Source organism: Vipera ursinii, assembly GCF_947247035.1.
Source record: "Vipera ursinii genome assembly, chromosome: 1".
NCBI classification, from domain to species: Eukaryota; Metazoa; Chordata; class Lepidosauria; order Squamata; family Viperidae; genus Vipera; species Vipera ursinii.
Genome location: NC_139512.1, coordinates 352,632,104 through 352,646,433, shown reverse-complemented (window position 1 = coordinate 352,646,433; position 14,330 = coordinate 352,632,104). Strand labels below are relative to the sequence as shown.

General features: G+C 45.8%; 1 protein-coding gene across 1 annotated transcript in view; it reads right to left on the bottom strand.

Annotated features, from left to right (window-relative positions):
- DHX40 (DEAH-box helicase 40) overlaps nt 1-14,330 on the bottom strand; it is a 35,808-nt gene that overhangs the window by 13,764 nt on the left and 7,714 nt on the right. The window contains exons 5-10 of the mRNA XM_083348947.1: nt 12,901-13,131; nt 7,868-7,934; nt 6,291-6,422; nt 4,707-4,806; nt 1,454-1,540; nt 121-303 (exon numbers count right to left, since the gene is read on the bottom strand). Coding sequence (XP_083205073.1) covers nt 121-303; nt 1,454-1,540; nt 4,707-4,806; nt 6,291-6,422; nt 7,868-7,934; nt 12,901-13,131 — 800 coding nt within the window. The remainder of the gene's footprint in view (nt 1-120; nt 304-1,453; nt 1,541-4,706; nt 4,807-6,290; nt 6,423-7,867; nt 7,935-12,900; nt 13,132-14,330) is intronic.

Sequence of the window (14,330 nt, the reverse complement as noted above, 5' to 3'; positions counted from 1 at the left end):
ACAAGAAACTTGCAGGGTAGGCTGGGCAGAGAAGAAAACAATAGCTCCAGACCGTGAGCGCCAATCGGAACATGGCTTCCTAACTCAGCATTTGTCGAATGAGACCAGTGCAAGGGTTACCTGATGACGTTGTGGATGGCCAGGCACTTCAAAGTCAGCATCACTGAGGTCAAACTGGTCCGTTGGATCTCTGGAACCATGTGGTCAGGCATGCACTGTTCCCAGAATTCCTTGCTGTAGACCCGGAAACATTTCCCAGAGGCCGTTCTACCGGCTCGGCCTGCACGCTGCGCCGCTTCGCTCCTAGAGGCAGTACATTGAAAAACACATCTCAGCTTCTGATTGGACAAAATTCTGAAATGTTGCCTGGCTCGTGGACCTCTTTGGTCTTAAGACAGAGTTCCCAGAGGGAAAGGGAAGAGCAGTGTGTCCGTGCGCGTGTGCATGCACAAACAGGCGCATGTACGATGGCGCCAGTACCTGCTCACATGTGCAAGTGGACCACATGCGCAAGTGGACTGCGTGCACCCGCGGCAGTGTGGGCGATAGTGCTGGTGCCTACGTGCCGTGCAAGCAGGATGCTAGCACCCGCAAACAGGCCGCTAGTGACCACGCACATGCGCAAACGGGCTGCTAGCGACCGCGTGATGCTGATGGTGGCGCAGCACCCCGCGCATGCGCAAACGGGGCTGCCAGCACGAGTGGGGGCTGCACGCATGTGTACATGCCCTCGCCAGCCATTTCTGTGGCCCGCTGGCCACAGGTTCAAGACCCTCTGTCTTAAGAGGCAAGGCAAGTTTCCCACAATGTTATGTGGTAGTGATCGGAGGAGGAGGAGGAGGAGTAATCTGAGTCTGTCATCTGCACCTCTATATCTGTCTTGTTTGGCACTGCAACCAAGCAAGACGGACATGGATTTCAACGAAGAGTTAGGGCTGCAGAAAAAAACAGTCGCAACCAGCCTGCCTTCCACTGAGGACATCTATATTTCAGGAGCCAGAAAGAGGGCTGAGAAAATATCTACAGACCCCCGCACAATCTGGACACAAACAAAACCTCTAGATTCTGCTGAACACCGTGAGAGTCTGAAACCTTTCCAAGGACACCAAAGCGGGTGTGGAGAAGAAGCTGACGGTTCCCATAACAAAGGGAAATTGTTTGCATGGAGTATGGGGGAGGTTGGGGGTTTGCCTGGGGAAATTATTGTTTAATTCTATGAAGTGGCGTCTGGGAACCTCAGAGTTAGTTTTGCTTTGACATTACCATGCTGTGTATTCAATAAACAGTAAGTTTTTCGGAAACGGAATGAATTACTTGGATTCTTGAGTTGGATGTTGACAGACTGACTTAATGACCACATTGCATATAATAACAGAGGTTCCTATCTGAATTGTGGTCATAAGTTGAGGACTACCTGGATGCAAAGCTCAACCAAGATTTCCATCAGGCTTACTTCGAAATTGGCACCACCTCCAGCACATCCAAGCCAACTCTTGGGTTGTGGCTTAACTGCTTCACAAACCCACTATCAACCACATACCTGGGGGGGGGGAAGGGAAGACAGAAATGTAAGTCTTACCAAATTGGGAGCGCACCTCTATTCACATGGTTAAGGCCAAACATCTTAAATCAGAAAAGCATCAGAAAGGAAACTGTAAATAATACCGATTAAAGGTAACGACTTCTCTTTCTAGACACGGCTCAGACAATTGGGCCTGACTGAAAAGACCAGCAGTCAGTTTGGTCCAAGTTTTAAGGCGCCAGGATAGAAAAATGGGGAGGGTGAGATGGTGACTGACTATTGGCCAGTCAATTGCTCTCAGCCTACCTCACCGGGTTGTTCTTGTAGTGAAAAATAGAAGGTGGGAGGTGTGTTCTAGAATAAACAGGTAGGTAGGTAGGTAGGTAGGTAGGTGGATGGATGGATAGATGATAAATAGATGGATGATAGATGAGAGAGAGAGAGAGAGAGAGAGAGAGAGAGAGAGAGAGAGAGAGAGAATGTTGAATGCTCCAACACTGGAAGTTTTTAAGAAGAGATTGGACAGCCATTTGTCCGAAATTGTATAGGGTTTCCTGCCTGAGCAGGGGTTGGACTAGATGACCTCCAAGGTCCCTTCCAACTTTATTATTATTATTATTATTATTATTATTATTATTATTATTATTATTATTATTATTATTATTATTGAGAGATGATAGATGGATGAGATAGATAGATAGATAGATAGATAGATAGATAGATAGATAGATAGATAGATAGATAGATAACCTTTATTGTCATTTTTTTACTGTGGGCACAACGGCACACATTAAAAATGAAATTTAGTTGCTTGCTTTCAAAATGTACGCATACATAACACACATTGAAAAACATGCTGTATACAACATATCTAGAGACCCCCACCCCCACATATACATAACAATAAACTATGGTTAACTGAATCACTGCAGTTCTTAAGTTGCTAACCCGGTTGTTGAGTGATAAAATAAGATAACCTTTTTTGTCATTTTTTTTTACTGTGAGCACAACGGCACACATCAAAAATGAAATTTAGTTGTCGGCTCTCAAAGTGAAACACATACATGACACACACCTAAACATACTATATATAACATATGTATAGACCCACACCCCTACATGTACATAACAAATAAATGTTAAATACTGTCCATCTTGAATATATAACGGAAGGAGGAAGCTTGAGAGTTCACAAGGTTGATGCTGTATGGAATGAAACTATGGCTGAATCTGGATGTTCTGCTACGGATACCACGAAGTGCCCCCCCCCTCCCAGAAGGGAACAAGGAAAACAGGTCATGGAGAGGACGTGTAGCGTCCCAGACAATCTTGCGGACCCTGCTCAAGCAATGCTTCTGTGCCATTTCCTGGATGGGAGGGAGGGAACTGCCAAGGATCTTTTTGGCCGTCCTCACCACTCTCTGCACCGCCTTCCTGTCTGAAGCAGGGATGCTTCCAATCCAGACTGTGACAGGTTGCTCTCGATCGTCCCTCTGTAGAAAGTGGTCAGGACAGGGGAAGGAAGATGTGCTTTTCTCACGCAACGCAGAAAATGATCGCTGCTTTAGGTTATTTGTATGAATAATAAAGGCAAGGTACAAATAAATAAAGTTAATAATAAATAAGTTTTAGACATTATTAAAAAGCACACGATCCTCAGCCTGGAGTTTCCTACTTTGCACGCAGGACCACCAACGTGATGGCAGACCCCTTCCTTGGCTTCTGCAAGGAGTCATGCCTCCATATGACCCACTTTACGACCTTCATGACTTACGACCGTAATTGCCGGGCTCAATTACAGGTAGTCCTCAACTTAGGACCACAATTTGAACCCTAACCCTAACCCCCCTCAGGACACTGAAACCGTTGTAAAGATGAGTCAGTTGCCAAGGGTCTGAATTTAGATCCTGTCACTCTAGGAATGCTGCTATGGTCCTAAGACACTTTTCAAAGTATTGCTGTAACTTCCAACGGCTACTAAATAAATGTTTGTAAATCGAAGACAATCTGTATAGTTGTAACTTGATGACTAACTGGATTAAACGACTCCATAGTTCCGTGGTGGCGAACCTATGACATGCATGCCACAGGTGGCACACAGAGCCCTCTCTGTGGGAACTCGGGCCGTCGCCCCAGTCCTAGGCCTTCAGCTGGGTTTTATAAAACCTTTTCGCTTTAGGCCTCCACCGCCACGTCCCCCAAAAAAGGTTCAGTCGATCAATCAATTTCAACCTCTCGTCTGGACTACTGCAACGCTCTCTACATGGGGCTGCCTTTGAAGACCACTCGGAGGCTCCAACTGGTACAGAGAGTTGCAGCCGCGAGAGTTGTGTTGGGAGTTTCCCGACACTCCCATGTTACACCTCTGCTCCGCGAGCTGCATTGGCTTCCAGTTGTCTTCCGGGTGAGATTCAAGGTGTTGGTAATGACCTACAAAGTCCTACATGGCATGGGTCCGGAATACCTTGGGGAGCAGCTGCGGCCGGCGTCAACTTCCCTCCGCCCAGTACGCTCCCACAGAGAGGGCCTCCTCAGGGTGCCACCGGTCAAAGAATGCTAACTGGTGGCCCCCAGGGAGAGGGCGTTCTCTGTGGGTGCACCGGATTTATGGAACCATCTTCCGGTTGAGCTCCGGATGGCGCCTGACCTCCGCTCCTTCCGCTGCGATCTAAAAACTTACCTCTTCGAACAAGCTGGCCTGGCCTGATGGGATGGGGTTGGGTTTTATTAATGTGTTTTAACCTACTTTTTAATGTGTTTTAACTTATTGTAAGAGTTGTAGGCATTTTGTTTAATCTCTTTTAACTTTTGTATTTTGTCTTTTAACATGTACTGCCCTGTTCACCGCCCTGAGTCCTTCGGGAAAAGGGCGGTATACAAATAAAATTAATAATAATGATAATAATAATAACTTCTTGCAGGAAAAAAAAAGATCTTGCAAAGTTGGAGTTGATTGAACTTTTTACTCCCACCCAGTCTGCCGTTACCACCACAGCCATGCCCAACCAATGGGCCACGCCCACCCAATGGGCCACAGCCACCCAATGGGCCACGTCCACCCGGCACCCGACGATACATAAGTGGGTTTTGGGTTGTAGTTTGGGCACTTGGTCTCTAAAAGGTTCGCCATCACTGGCATTGTTCAACCACAGGCCCAGCTGAACATCCAGTCGAGAACTCTTACTTGATCCCATCAATGGTCAAAGACGTTGCTGCGATATTTGTGGACATGACGCATTTCCTGATCCCTGGCGGAGGTGGCAGGAATATCCTTCTCTGCTGATCTAAGTGACAAAAACAGCGTCAGAAGAATGCAATGGAGGAAAGTGACACCTGTCTCTGAAGGTCTGCAGGTTTTGTATAGACTAAAAGCAAAACCTTGTTAAATTGGACTCGGCCACAATCCAGCCGCCAGCCGGGCGAGACAGCAAAGAGTGATCTGACCTGGACTACAACTGCTATCATCCTCAGCCAGCACAGTTGAAGACATTGGGAACTGTAGCCAAGCACACTAAGAGGGCAGCAAGAATAGGCCCCAAGGCTCCTGCAAAACATTAGTTTCTCTTTTCCCAGAATCATAGGGCTGGAAGGGATCATGGCGGTCTTCTAGTCCAGCCCACGGCCCGAGGCAGGGGACCTTATACAATGCTACTTAAATGGTTGTCCAATTTTTTTTCTTGAAAACCTCCACGCCTCCGGGAGCCAAATGAGATTTGGAAAAAAGGATAAAGAAAATCTTCTCACAACTTTTTAGGGAATAGCAACAGCCCTTAGACTTATATACCTCTTCACAGTGCTTTACAGCCTTGTCTAAGCAGTTTACAAAGTCAGCATTTTGCCTCCAACCATCTGGGTTGTTTTACCGACCTCGTAAGGTTGGAAGGCCGAGTCGACCTTGAGCCGGTGAGGATCGAACTCCTGGCAGTGGGCAGAGTTAGCCTGCAATACTGCATCCTAACTACTGCGCCACCACGGCTCGAATGCTGCAAAATGCAATAGATAATAATAATAATAATAATAATAATAATAATAATAATAATAATAATAATAATAATAATAATAAAGTTGGAAGGGACCTTGGAGGTCATCTAGTCCAACCCCCTGCTCAGGCAGGAAACCTTATACCATTTCAGGCAAATGGCTGTCCAGTCTTTTCTTAAATACTTCCAGTGTTGGAGCATTCACAGCTTCTGGAGGCAGGTTGTTCCACTGGTTAATTGTTCTAACTGTCAGGAAGTTTCTCCTTAGTTCTAAGTTGCTTCTCTCCTTGACGAGTTTCCATCCGTTGCTTCTTGTCCTGCCTTCAGGTGCTTTGGAGAATAGCTTGACTCCCTCTTCTTTGGGGCAGCCCCTGAGATACTGGAGCACTGCTATCATGTCACCCCTCGTCCTTCTCTTTTAGACGTACCCAATTCCAGCAACCGTTCCTTATATGTTGAGATATGTTAATATCTCAACAATGATATGTTAAAGATAGGAAAATGGATAGGTCATCTCTGCCTGATGTTCTAACTCTCAGGAAGTTTCTCCTTAGTTCCAGGTTGCTTCTCTCCTTGACTAGTTTGCATCCGTTGCTTCTTCTCCTGCCTTCAGGTGCTTTGAAGAATAGCTTGACTCCCTCTTCTTTGTGGCAACCCCTGAGATACTGGAAGACTGCTGTCATGTCCCCCCTCGTCCTTCTCTTCATTAGACTAGACATACCCAATTACAGCAACCGTTCCTCACAGCAAGAAAATCCAAACGAAGGCAATAAAAGACGTTCTCTCACCTGTTGGCATGCATCCGTACAGTGGCAAGATAAGTAAGCCTTCCACGGAGCGCTCTCTTACATCAAAGCGGTAATCTACCATCTCGGCTTTTTGGAAAAGAAGCTCGCAAGCTCGTTCAATCTCCGATTGCCCTAGTGCGAAACCACAAACTCATTTAAGGCTTTGTTCTGAAGAACTGTGAGAAAGAAAACAGGCAGATTTGGAACTTAAGAACCATTTGTTTAGCAACCATTCAAAGTTAGAATGGCACTGAAAAAAGTGACTTGCAGCCAGGGAGTCACACGACTGTTGCATCGCCACCGCGGCTGTGTTATCAAAAATGGGACATTCGGCGACTGGCATGTATTTAAAATGGTTGCAGTGTTGTCCTGGGGTCATATGATCGCCCATTTGCAACCTTCCCAGCCGGCTTCCAAAGGAAAGTCAATGGAGGGAGCTTGACTCGTTTAATGACCACATGATTCACTGAACTGCAGCGATTCACTTGACAAACGCGATAAAAAGGTGGTATAATTGGGCGTGTGTCAAGGATGAAATTTTGGCAGCTGCATGCCTCTGTATCTCATCTTTAGATTAAGGGGGGGAGGTGTTACTTTCAAGTGGGTAAGGAGGAGAAACGAAATTCAGCTGCAGACCGTGGGAGCCTGAAGCCTTGTCAAGGTCACCAGAACAGGTGTGGATTTGAAGCAGATGGTTCCCCGTAACAAGGTGAACTTGTTGATATGGTTTACATAAGACGTTGGGGATTTCGCTGGGAGAATTATTGTTTAAGGCTATGAATTGGTGTGGGAACCTCAGAGTTAGTTTTGCTTCGACATAAAGAAGCAGCGTATTCAATAAACAGTTAAGATTTTCAGAAACGGAATGAACCTGGAGTTTTATATGGATTGTCAAGCTGGATGTTGACAGCGTGATTCATTTAACAACCTCTTTGCTTAGCAACAGAAGTTCTGCTCCCAACCGTGGTCACAAGTAAATGACTATCTGTATTCAAGGCTGAAGAGGGAACAGACGTCAAGCTTAGACAGAACAAGATGACATATTTGATGTATGAACAACCAGAGCACTTCAGCTTATTCCTGCTGAAGACAGACACAGGCTGAAGGGACCCAGGGCAGAAAACATCCTGCAGCCAAGAAGGCCCCACACCCATTTGCACCACTCAGGTGACCCTTAGGACACAGGTAAACCTCCAAGTGGCCTCAACGACTCTCTAAAAGAATGCAAATGACCAGCTCTCTGCAAGGAGTATAAATCCTCCCATTCCCCACCATCCAGTCAGAGCTGAAGAAGCTTCTTGGATGAGAAGCAAAATAACTTAAAAGTCCAGTTGCCTCCTGAAAAAGCACCTTTGGGATAACTATGACCTGAAAATCTCCATAGACAACTGCCACTAGAAATTTCAAAAAAAAAATCAAGTTTGGTCACATGGTGACCTGCTTAATACCCACAATGACTTATGGCCATAATACCAGGTTCAATTATGGTTTTTTAAAGTCAAGGACTCACTATATATGAAAGAGCATAGTGATTCTCCACAGGGTAGCATCTAACCTGGAAGTAGAGGAAGACTTACCTGTCAGAAAAACCAGGATGTCTCCAGCCGAGCCATTCAGATGGACATCCAAGGTCACCTTGACAGTCTGAAGCAAAGAACGCTAAGACTTTAGAAGGCATTCAAGCACTGTATTTTTTCACACTGTGCTAAATACTACAGGTAGTCTTCGACTCACAACCACAACAGAGCCCAACATTCAGCCCATCTGAAATGGTATAAGGGTTAGGGGGCTGGACTAGAAGACCTCCAAGGTTCTATTCTATTCTATTCTATTCTATTCTATTCTATTCTATTCTATTCTATTCTATTCTATTCTATTCTTTCTGTTGCTAAGCAACACAGTTGTTATCTGAGTTGTGCTCAATTTCATGATCTTTTTTGCCATGGTTGTGAAGTGAATCACCACAATCTTTAAAGTGAATCTGACTTCCACCATTGATGTTGAGCCAAGGGGATTTTTTTTTGCCAGAAATCATATCATCAGGCCAGAAATCCCTGGCCTGATGGGACGGGTTGGGATTTTTATTAATAACTTCAATTTTAAATTTGTATTATTTATGGGCATTGTTTAATCATGTTTTAATAATTTTAATTTTAATTTTTGTATTTAACTTTTATGTATTGCCCTGTTCACCGCCCTGAGTCTCTTGAGAGAAGGGCGGTATATAAATTAAATAAATAAATAAATAAATAAATAAATAAATAAATAAATAAATATACCCTGGAAATGGGACAGGCCCACTGCAAACAACCGTAAAGGGGAGCCGGCCAGGCGCCCAAATTCAATCATGTAACCACTGGGTGCACCTGCTGTAATTTCAAAATTTGTTGTGTGGGGTGTGTGTGTGTGTGTGTGACCTGTCATAACTTTAAACAGTTGGAAGCCAGCTGGGAAGGCCACAAATGGTGATCCCAGGACCCCACTACAGTGGAATCGTTGTACATATATGCTGGTTGCCAAGCAACCAGGGCAATGGTCGTAAGTAAGAAAACCGGTCATAAGTCACTTTTTGCAGTGCTGTTTTAACTTCGGGTGGTTATTAAACTGATGATTGTAAGTCGAGGACTACTGGTATGGTAAGGTTACATTAACAGAAGCTCATCAATCTGAAAGTATAAATCTCCTGCCATTTCTTTTACAGTCTAAGACATGGGTAGGCAACCTTGGCTCTTTTATGACTCGTGGACTTCAACTCCCAGAATTCCTGAACCAGCTATGAAGTCCATGAGTCATAAAAGAGCCAAGGTTGCCTACCCCTGGTCTAAGAACATGGGGGGGGGGTTTCGTAACTCCTGAGCCTATTTCTCTGTCCGTTATGCAGTTGTGGGCCCCTCATCTTGTCATCTGATCATTCCCTAGGCCGGAGCTCCCCAACATTTTGGGTTGGCGGTCCAGAGGGTGAGGGGGGGGGAAAGAGGGGATGGTTTTGTGGGAGGGGCAGGCACTTCTGCGCACATGGACGAGCGCCCGTTGCTCTCACGGGAGGGACAGAGAGCACCCGTGATGCTTGCATGAGTGAGGCCCCAAGTGCTCGTGCAGGGTGGGGCCGTGAGCACTTGCAACGCTTGTGCGATTGAGACTCTAAGCGCCCATGGCTCATGAGGCTCACGCATGAGCCATGGGCAATGCTCGAGCAACTGGGGTCCTGAGCGCCCGCTACGCTCGTGCGATTGAGGCGTCGAGTGCCCGCGATGCTCGCGAACATGAGGTTCCAAGCGCTTGTGACAGTCGCATCAGTGGGGCTCTGTATGCGCACACTCATGCCCGTACACCAAGCAGCCACTCACACAGCCTGGTTGCAAATAGGCCACAGACCACTAGTGGGCCGTGGCCCACAGGTTTTTGGGATTCCTGCCCTAGGCACCGTCTCTTCCCCTACCCCAGGGGTAGGCAACCTTGGCTCTTTTGGACTTCAACTCCCAGAATTCCTGAGCCAGCCATGCTGAGGAGAAAGGGAGAGGTTTCCATGCTGAGCCATGCTGGCTCAGGAATTCTGGGAGTTGAAGTCCACGAGTCCTAAAAGAGCCAAGATTGCCTACCCCTGCCCTACCCTATTCCCATCTCCCAGGATCATTCCCACACACCATCCCAACAAATGACATGACTTCCTTTCCAGAAACAAGGCCGAAAGACCCTTGGGGTTTCCCTTCAATAAGGAAACACGGTTTTAAAAAGCTTCTTTAATCTTCAGAACCCTTGCGAAGTTTTATCCTGGCTTTGATACATCGCTCCGGGGGTTTCCTGTAAAAAATCCCCTGCTTTATGAAACTGCAGTCTAATAAACACGATAGGAAGCAGTCTTACATTTTAACCCCTTAAGATTATTTCGAAAAACTAGTGGCTGTTTCTGATTCTTTTTTGCTTAATCTTTCAATAAAGTCTACTCAGTTGGGAACTGGAAAAGGGTTTTAAGGCTTTCCTGCAGCTTCTTTGTCCTAACCATGTTCCAAACAATATGTAGTTTTTTGGGGGGAGGATTAAAGGAAAGCTGTAGAAATAAAGACTAATCCTACTCAAAAAGGTGTTATAATTGGGCATCGGCCACAAGTACTCAGATTATACCTTCTTGCTGATCTTAGAAGCTTATAGTTTATTAGTTTCTGCAATGGAAACAAGAGCGGGGGGGGGCCCTCAAAAATAATCAGAATGACAGCCACAACCCTGGAGGTTGGTGCCCTCTGAGTTCGGCTGTTTGCTTGCCGACATTTTGTTTCTTGACTAGGTAACATCTTCATTCCCAGTTGCAATGTATGGGTATGAAAGCTGGACCGTAAGAAAGGCTGAGCGCCAAAGAATGGAGGCCTCTGAACTCTGGTGCTGGAGAAGACTCCTGCGAGTCCCTTGGACTGCAAGGCGATCAAACCGGTCAGTCCTAGAGGAGATCAACCCTGACTGCTCTTTAGAAGGCCAGATCCTGAAGCTAAAACTCAACTCCTTTGGCCACCTAATGAGAAGGAAGGACTCACTGGAGAAGAGCCTAACGCTGGGAAAGGTTGAGGGCAAGAGAAGAAGGGGACGACAGAGAATGAGGTGGCTGGATGGAGTCACTGAAGCAGTAGGCGTGAGCCTAAATGGACTCCAGAAGATGGTAGAGGACAGGAAGGCCTGGAGGAACGTTGTCCATGGGGTCGCGAGGGGTTGGACAGGACTTTGCAACTAAGAACAACATCTTCAGTGCTAGTGAGTGTGGTATTTGAGGGGCCCTTGGTGCTCTCTGAGCTTGCTTGTTTTCTTGCAGACGTTTCATTACCCTAACTAGGTAACATCATCAGTGCTAGTAAGGAGTGCAGTGCAAACTGATGATGTTACCTAGTTTGGGTAATGAAACGTCTGCAAGAAAAGAAGCAAGCTCAGAGAGCACCAAGGACCCTTCACTTCAACCCTGAGCTACAAATATTCTCCTTTATTTGTGTGGTGTTTTCTCCCTAATTACACACACAGTTTGCTCTGCCAGTGTTGATGGGAGTGTGGTTTGCTGCTTAATCTCACAAAAACATGGACAGACTCAAGCTAGATCCTAAAATGTTTGGGAATTCCTGAAAGCTTGGCATTCAGACAAATCAGCCATCAAGACACACAGAGACAAACCACATTTAGATACCAATGGAAAGGCCGCAAAAATGAGAACATTTTGGCTAGAGTGATGATGTTAAGTCTACATTGCTGTGTCTTCTTCACAGAGAGACTTGACTGGTCCAATTTTTTTAAAAAATCCCATTTATATCCCGCCCTTCTCCGAAGACTCAGGGCGGCTTACAATCTAAGAAGCACAAATCAATGTGCTTAGCAATAGCCTTCATTCTATGTATATATGCCTGCTTATTAGGGCTTTCCCTCCCCCAAGCGGCATTATTACAAAGTCAGCTTATTGCCCCCAACAATCTGGGTCCTCATTTTACCTACCTTGGAAGGATGGAAGGCTGAGTCAACTTTGAGCCTGGTGGGACTCGAACCTGCACTAATTACAGGCAGCTGGTGTTACTCCCTCCAGCAGCCAACACTCAGATAATCAGGGTTATCACCAGACTAACAATCTAGCTGCAAACATTATCCTAATTATGATTATTATGATTATGATTATGATTATGATTATGATTATGATTATTATTATTATTATTATTATTATTATTATTATTATTATTATTATTATTTATTAATCAGGGAACTACCAAGGCGGAAATGATATCTCCACCAGCCTGACAGGAAAGGTACTGTATGTAAACAGAGAGCAAACTCTACATTCACCAGCACTTAGCTGGATACTGAAACATCTGCAAAAAAATAACCAAGCTCAGAGAGCACCAAGGACCCCACAGTCCTCCTTCTCCTCCTCTCACCCCATTCCCCTCTAGCACTGATAATGTTACCTAGTTGGGTAACGAAATGTCTGCAAGGAAACAACCAAGCTCAGAGAGCACCAAGGACCCCACAGCCCTCCTCCCACTTCTCCTCCTCTTCTTCCTCCTCCTCCCCCATTCCCTTCTAGCACTGATGATGTTACCTAGTTGGGTAACGAAACGTCTGCAAGCAACCAAGCTTAGAGAGCACCAAGGACCCCGCAGTCCTCTTTCTCCTCCTCCTCTTCCTCCTCACACCCTGTTCCCTTCTAGCACTGATGATGTTACCTAGTTGGGTAACGAAACGTCTGCAAGCAACCAAGCTTAGAGAGCACCAAGGACCCCACAGTCATCGTTGTCCTCCTCCTCCTCCTCCTCCCAGCCTATTCCCTTCTAGCACTGATGATGTTACCTAGTTGGGTAACAAAATGTCTGCACGCAACCAACCAAGCTTAGAGAGCACTAAGGACCCCACAGTCCTCTTTCTCCTCCTCCTCCTCCTCACACCCTGTTCCCTTCTAGCACTGATGATATTACCTAGTTGGGTAATGAAACGTCTGCAAGCAACCAAGCTGAGAGAGCACTAAGGACCCCATAGTCCTCTTTCTCCTCCTCCTCCTCACACCCATTCCCTTTTAGCACTGATGATTTTACCAAGCTCCAAGACCACCAAGAACGCTCAAATAAATAAAACGAAAGTGACCAGGCAGTACCTCTGTGATGAAGGCAGAGCTGTTGGCATCTCTGGGGCCCAGTCCATCACAGAAGACCTCCTCCACCAGATATTTTCTTCCTGGGATCTCCACCACCGAGCAATGCCCAAAGAACGCCGAGAACTTCTCCACGTCCAAGGTGGCGGACATCACCACAACCTTCAAGTTTTCCTTCCTCTTCACTTCTTTTACCTGATGGAGCAACTGCTTCAACAGGCCAAAGAGGATATCCTGAAAGAGAGGCGCTGCTCTTAAAGTCCACATTTCGAAAAACAATCCGCTTTCAAACATGGAACAAGCTGGTGCTCTTTCAGAGCCCATGCTAAGTCGATCTTTTCATTAGTAAAAGTAGAATACAGAATATAGACTCCGCAACGCTGCAACCGTCATAAATATGAGTCAGTTGCGTTCAGACGTTTCTGAACTCTGATCGCGTGATCAAGGGGACGCTGCAACAGTCTCAAGTGTGAAAAACAGTCACAAGTCCCTTTTTTCAGGCCCAGTGTAAAGTTTGACTGGTCACTAAATGAACAATTGTAAGTTGAGGACAACCTAAAGTATTCTCTGACGGAGAAAAAAAGCACAGCAAGGAACAAGCTTCAAATCTGATTCATGCTGGAATTTTAGCAGGCTTTCAAAGCTTTTAAAGTCACTGGTCCACAGGAATTAGTGACACCCAGTAGGGAAATCTAATCTAAAAGGGAAAAAAAAGACTGGGGATATACTACAGGCAGTCCTCGTCTTGCGACCGATTGCTTAGCATCTGTTCAATGTGATGGCCAGCCTACCTTGGGGCTACATATTACCCAGATTCGAAGTTCTGACGGTCACACCTACTCTGCGGTCATGTGACTGAACTTTGGGTGCTCAGTAAAACGGCCACATTTATGCCCGTTTGCAGCCTTCCGTGGTCACGTGACTTGTGTTTTATGAAGGTTTTGCTGAAAACTGGCACTTCTGGATGTCAGCGAAACCATGTCCATAGCGAACCACTGGTTCACTTAACGACCAATGCATTTACTTAATGACTGCCGAAAAAAAGATCGTCAAGATTTTTTGGGTTTGGTCACCACGATGTAAAAAAGGTGTTGAGACTCTGGAAAGAGTGCAGAGAAGAGCAACAAAGATGATTAGGGGACTGGAGGCTAAAACATATAAAGAACGGTTGCTGGAATTGGGTATGTCTAGTTTAATGAAGAGAAGGGCAAGGGAGGGACAGGATAGCAGTGTTCTAATATCTCAGGGGCTGCCACAAAGAAGAGGGAGTCAAGCTATTCTCCAAAGCGCCTGAAAGCAGGACAAGAAGCAACAGATGGAAACTAGTCAAGGAGAGAAGCAACCTAGAACTAAGGAGAAACTTCCTGACAGTTAGAACAATTAACCAGTGGAACAACCTGCCTCCAGAAGCGGTGAATGCTCCAACACTGGAA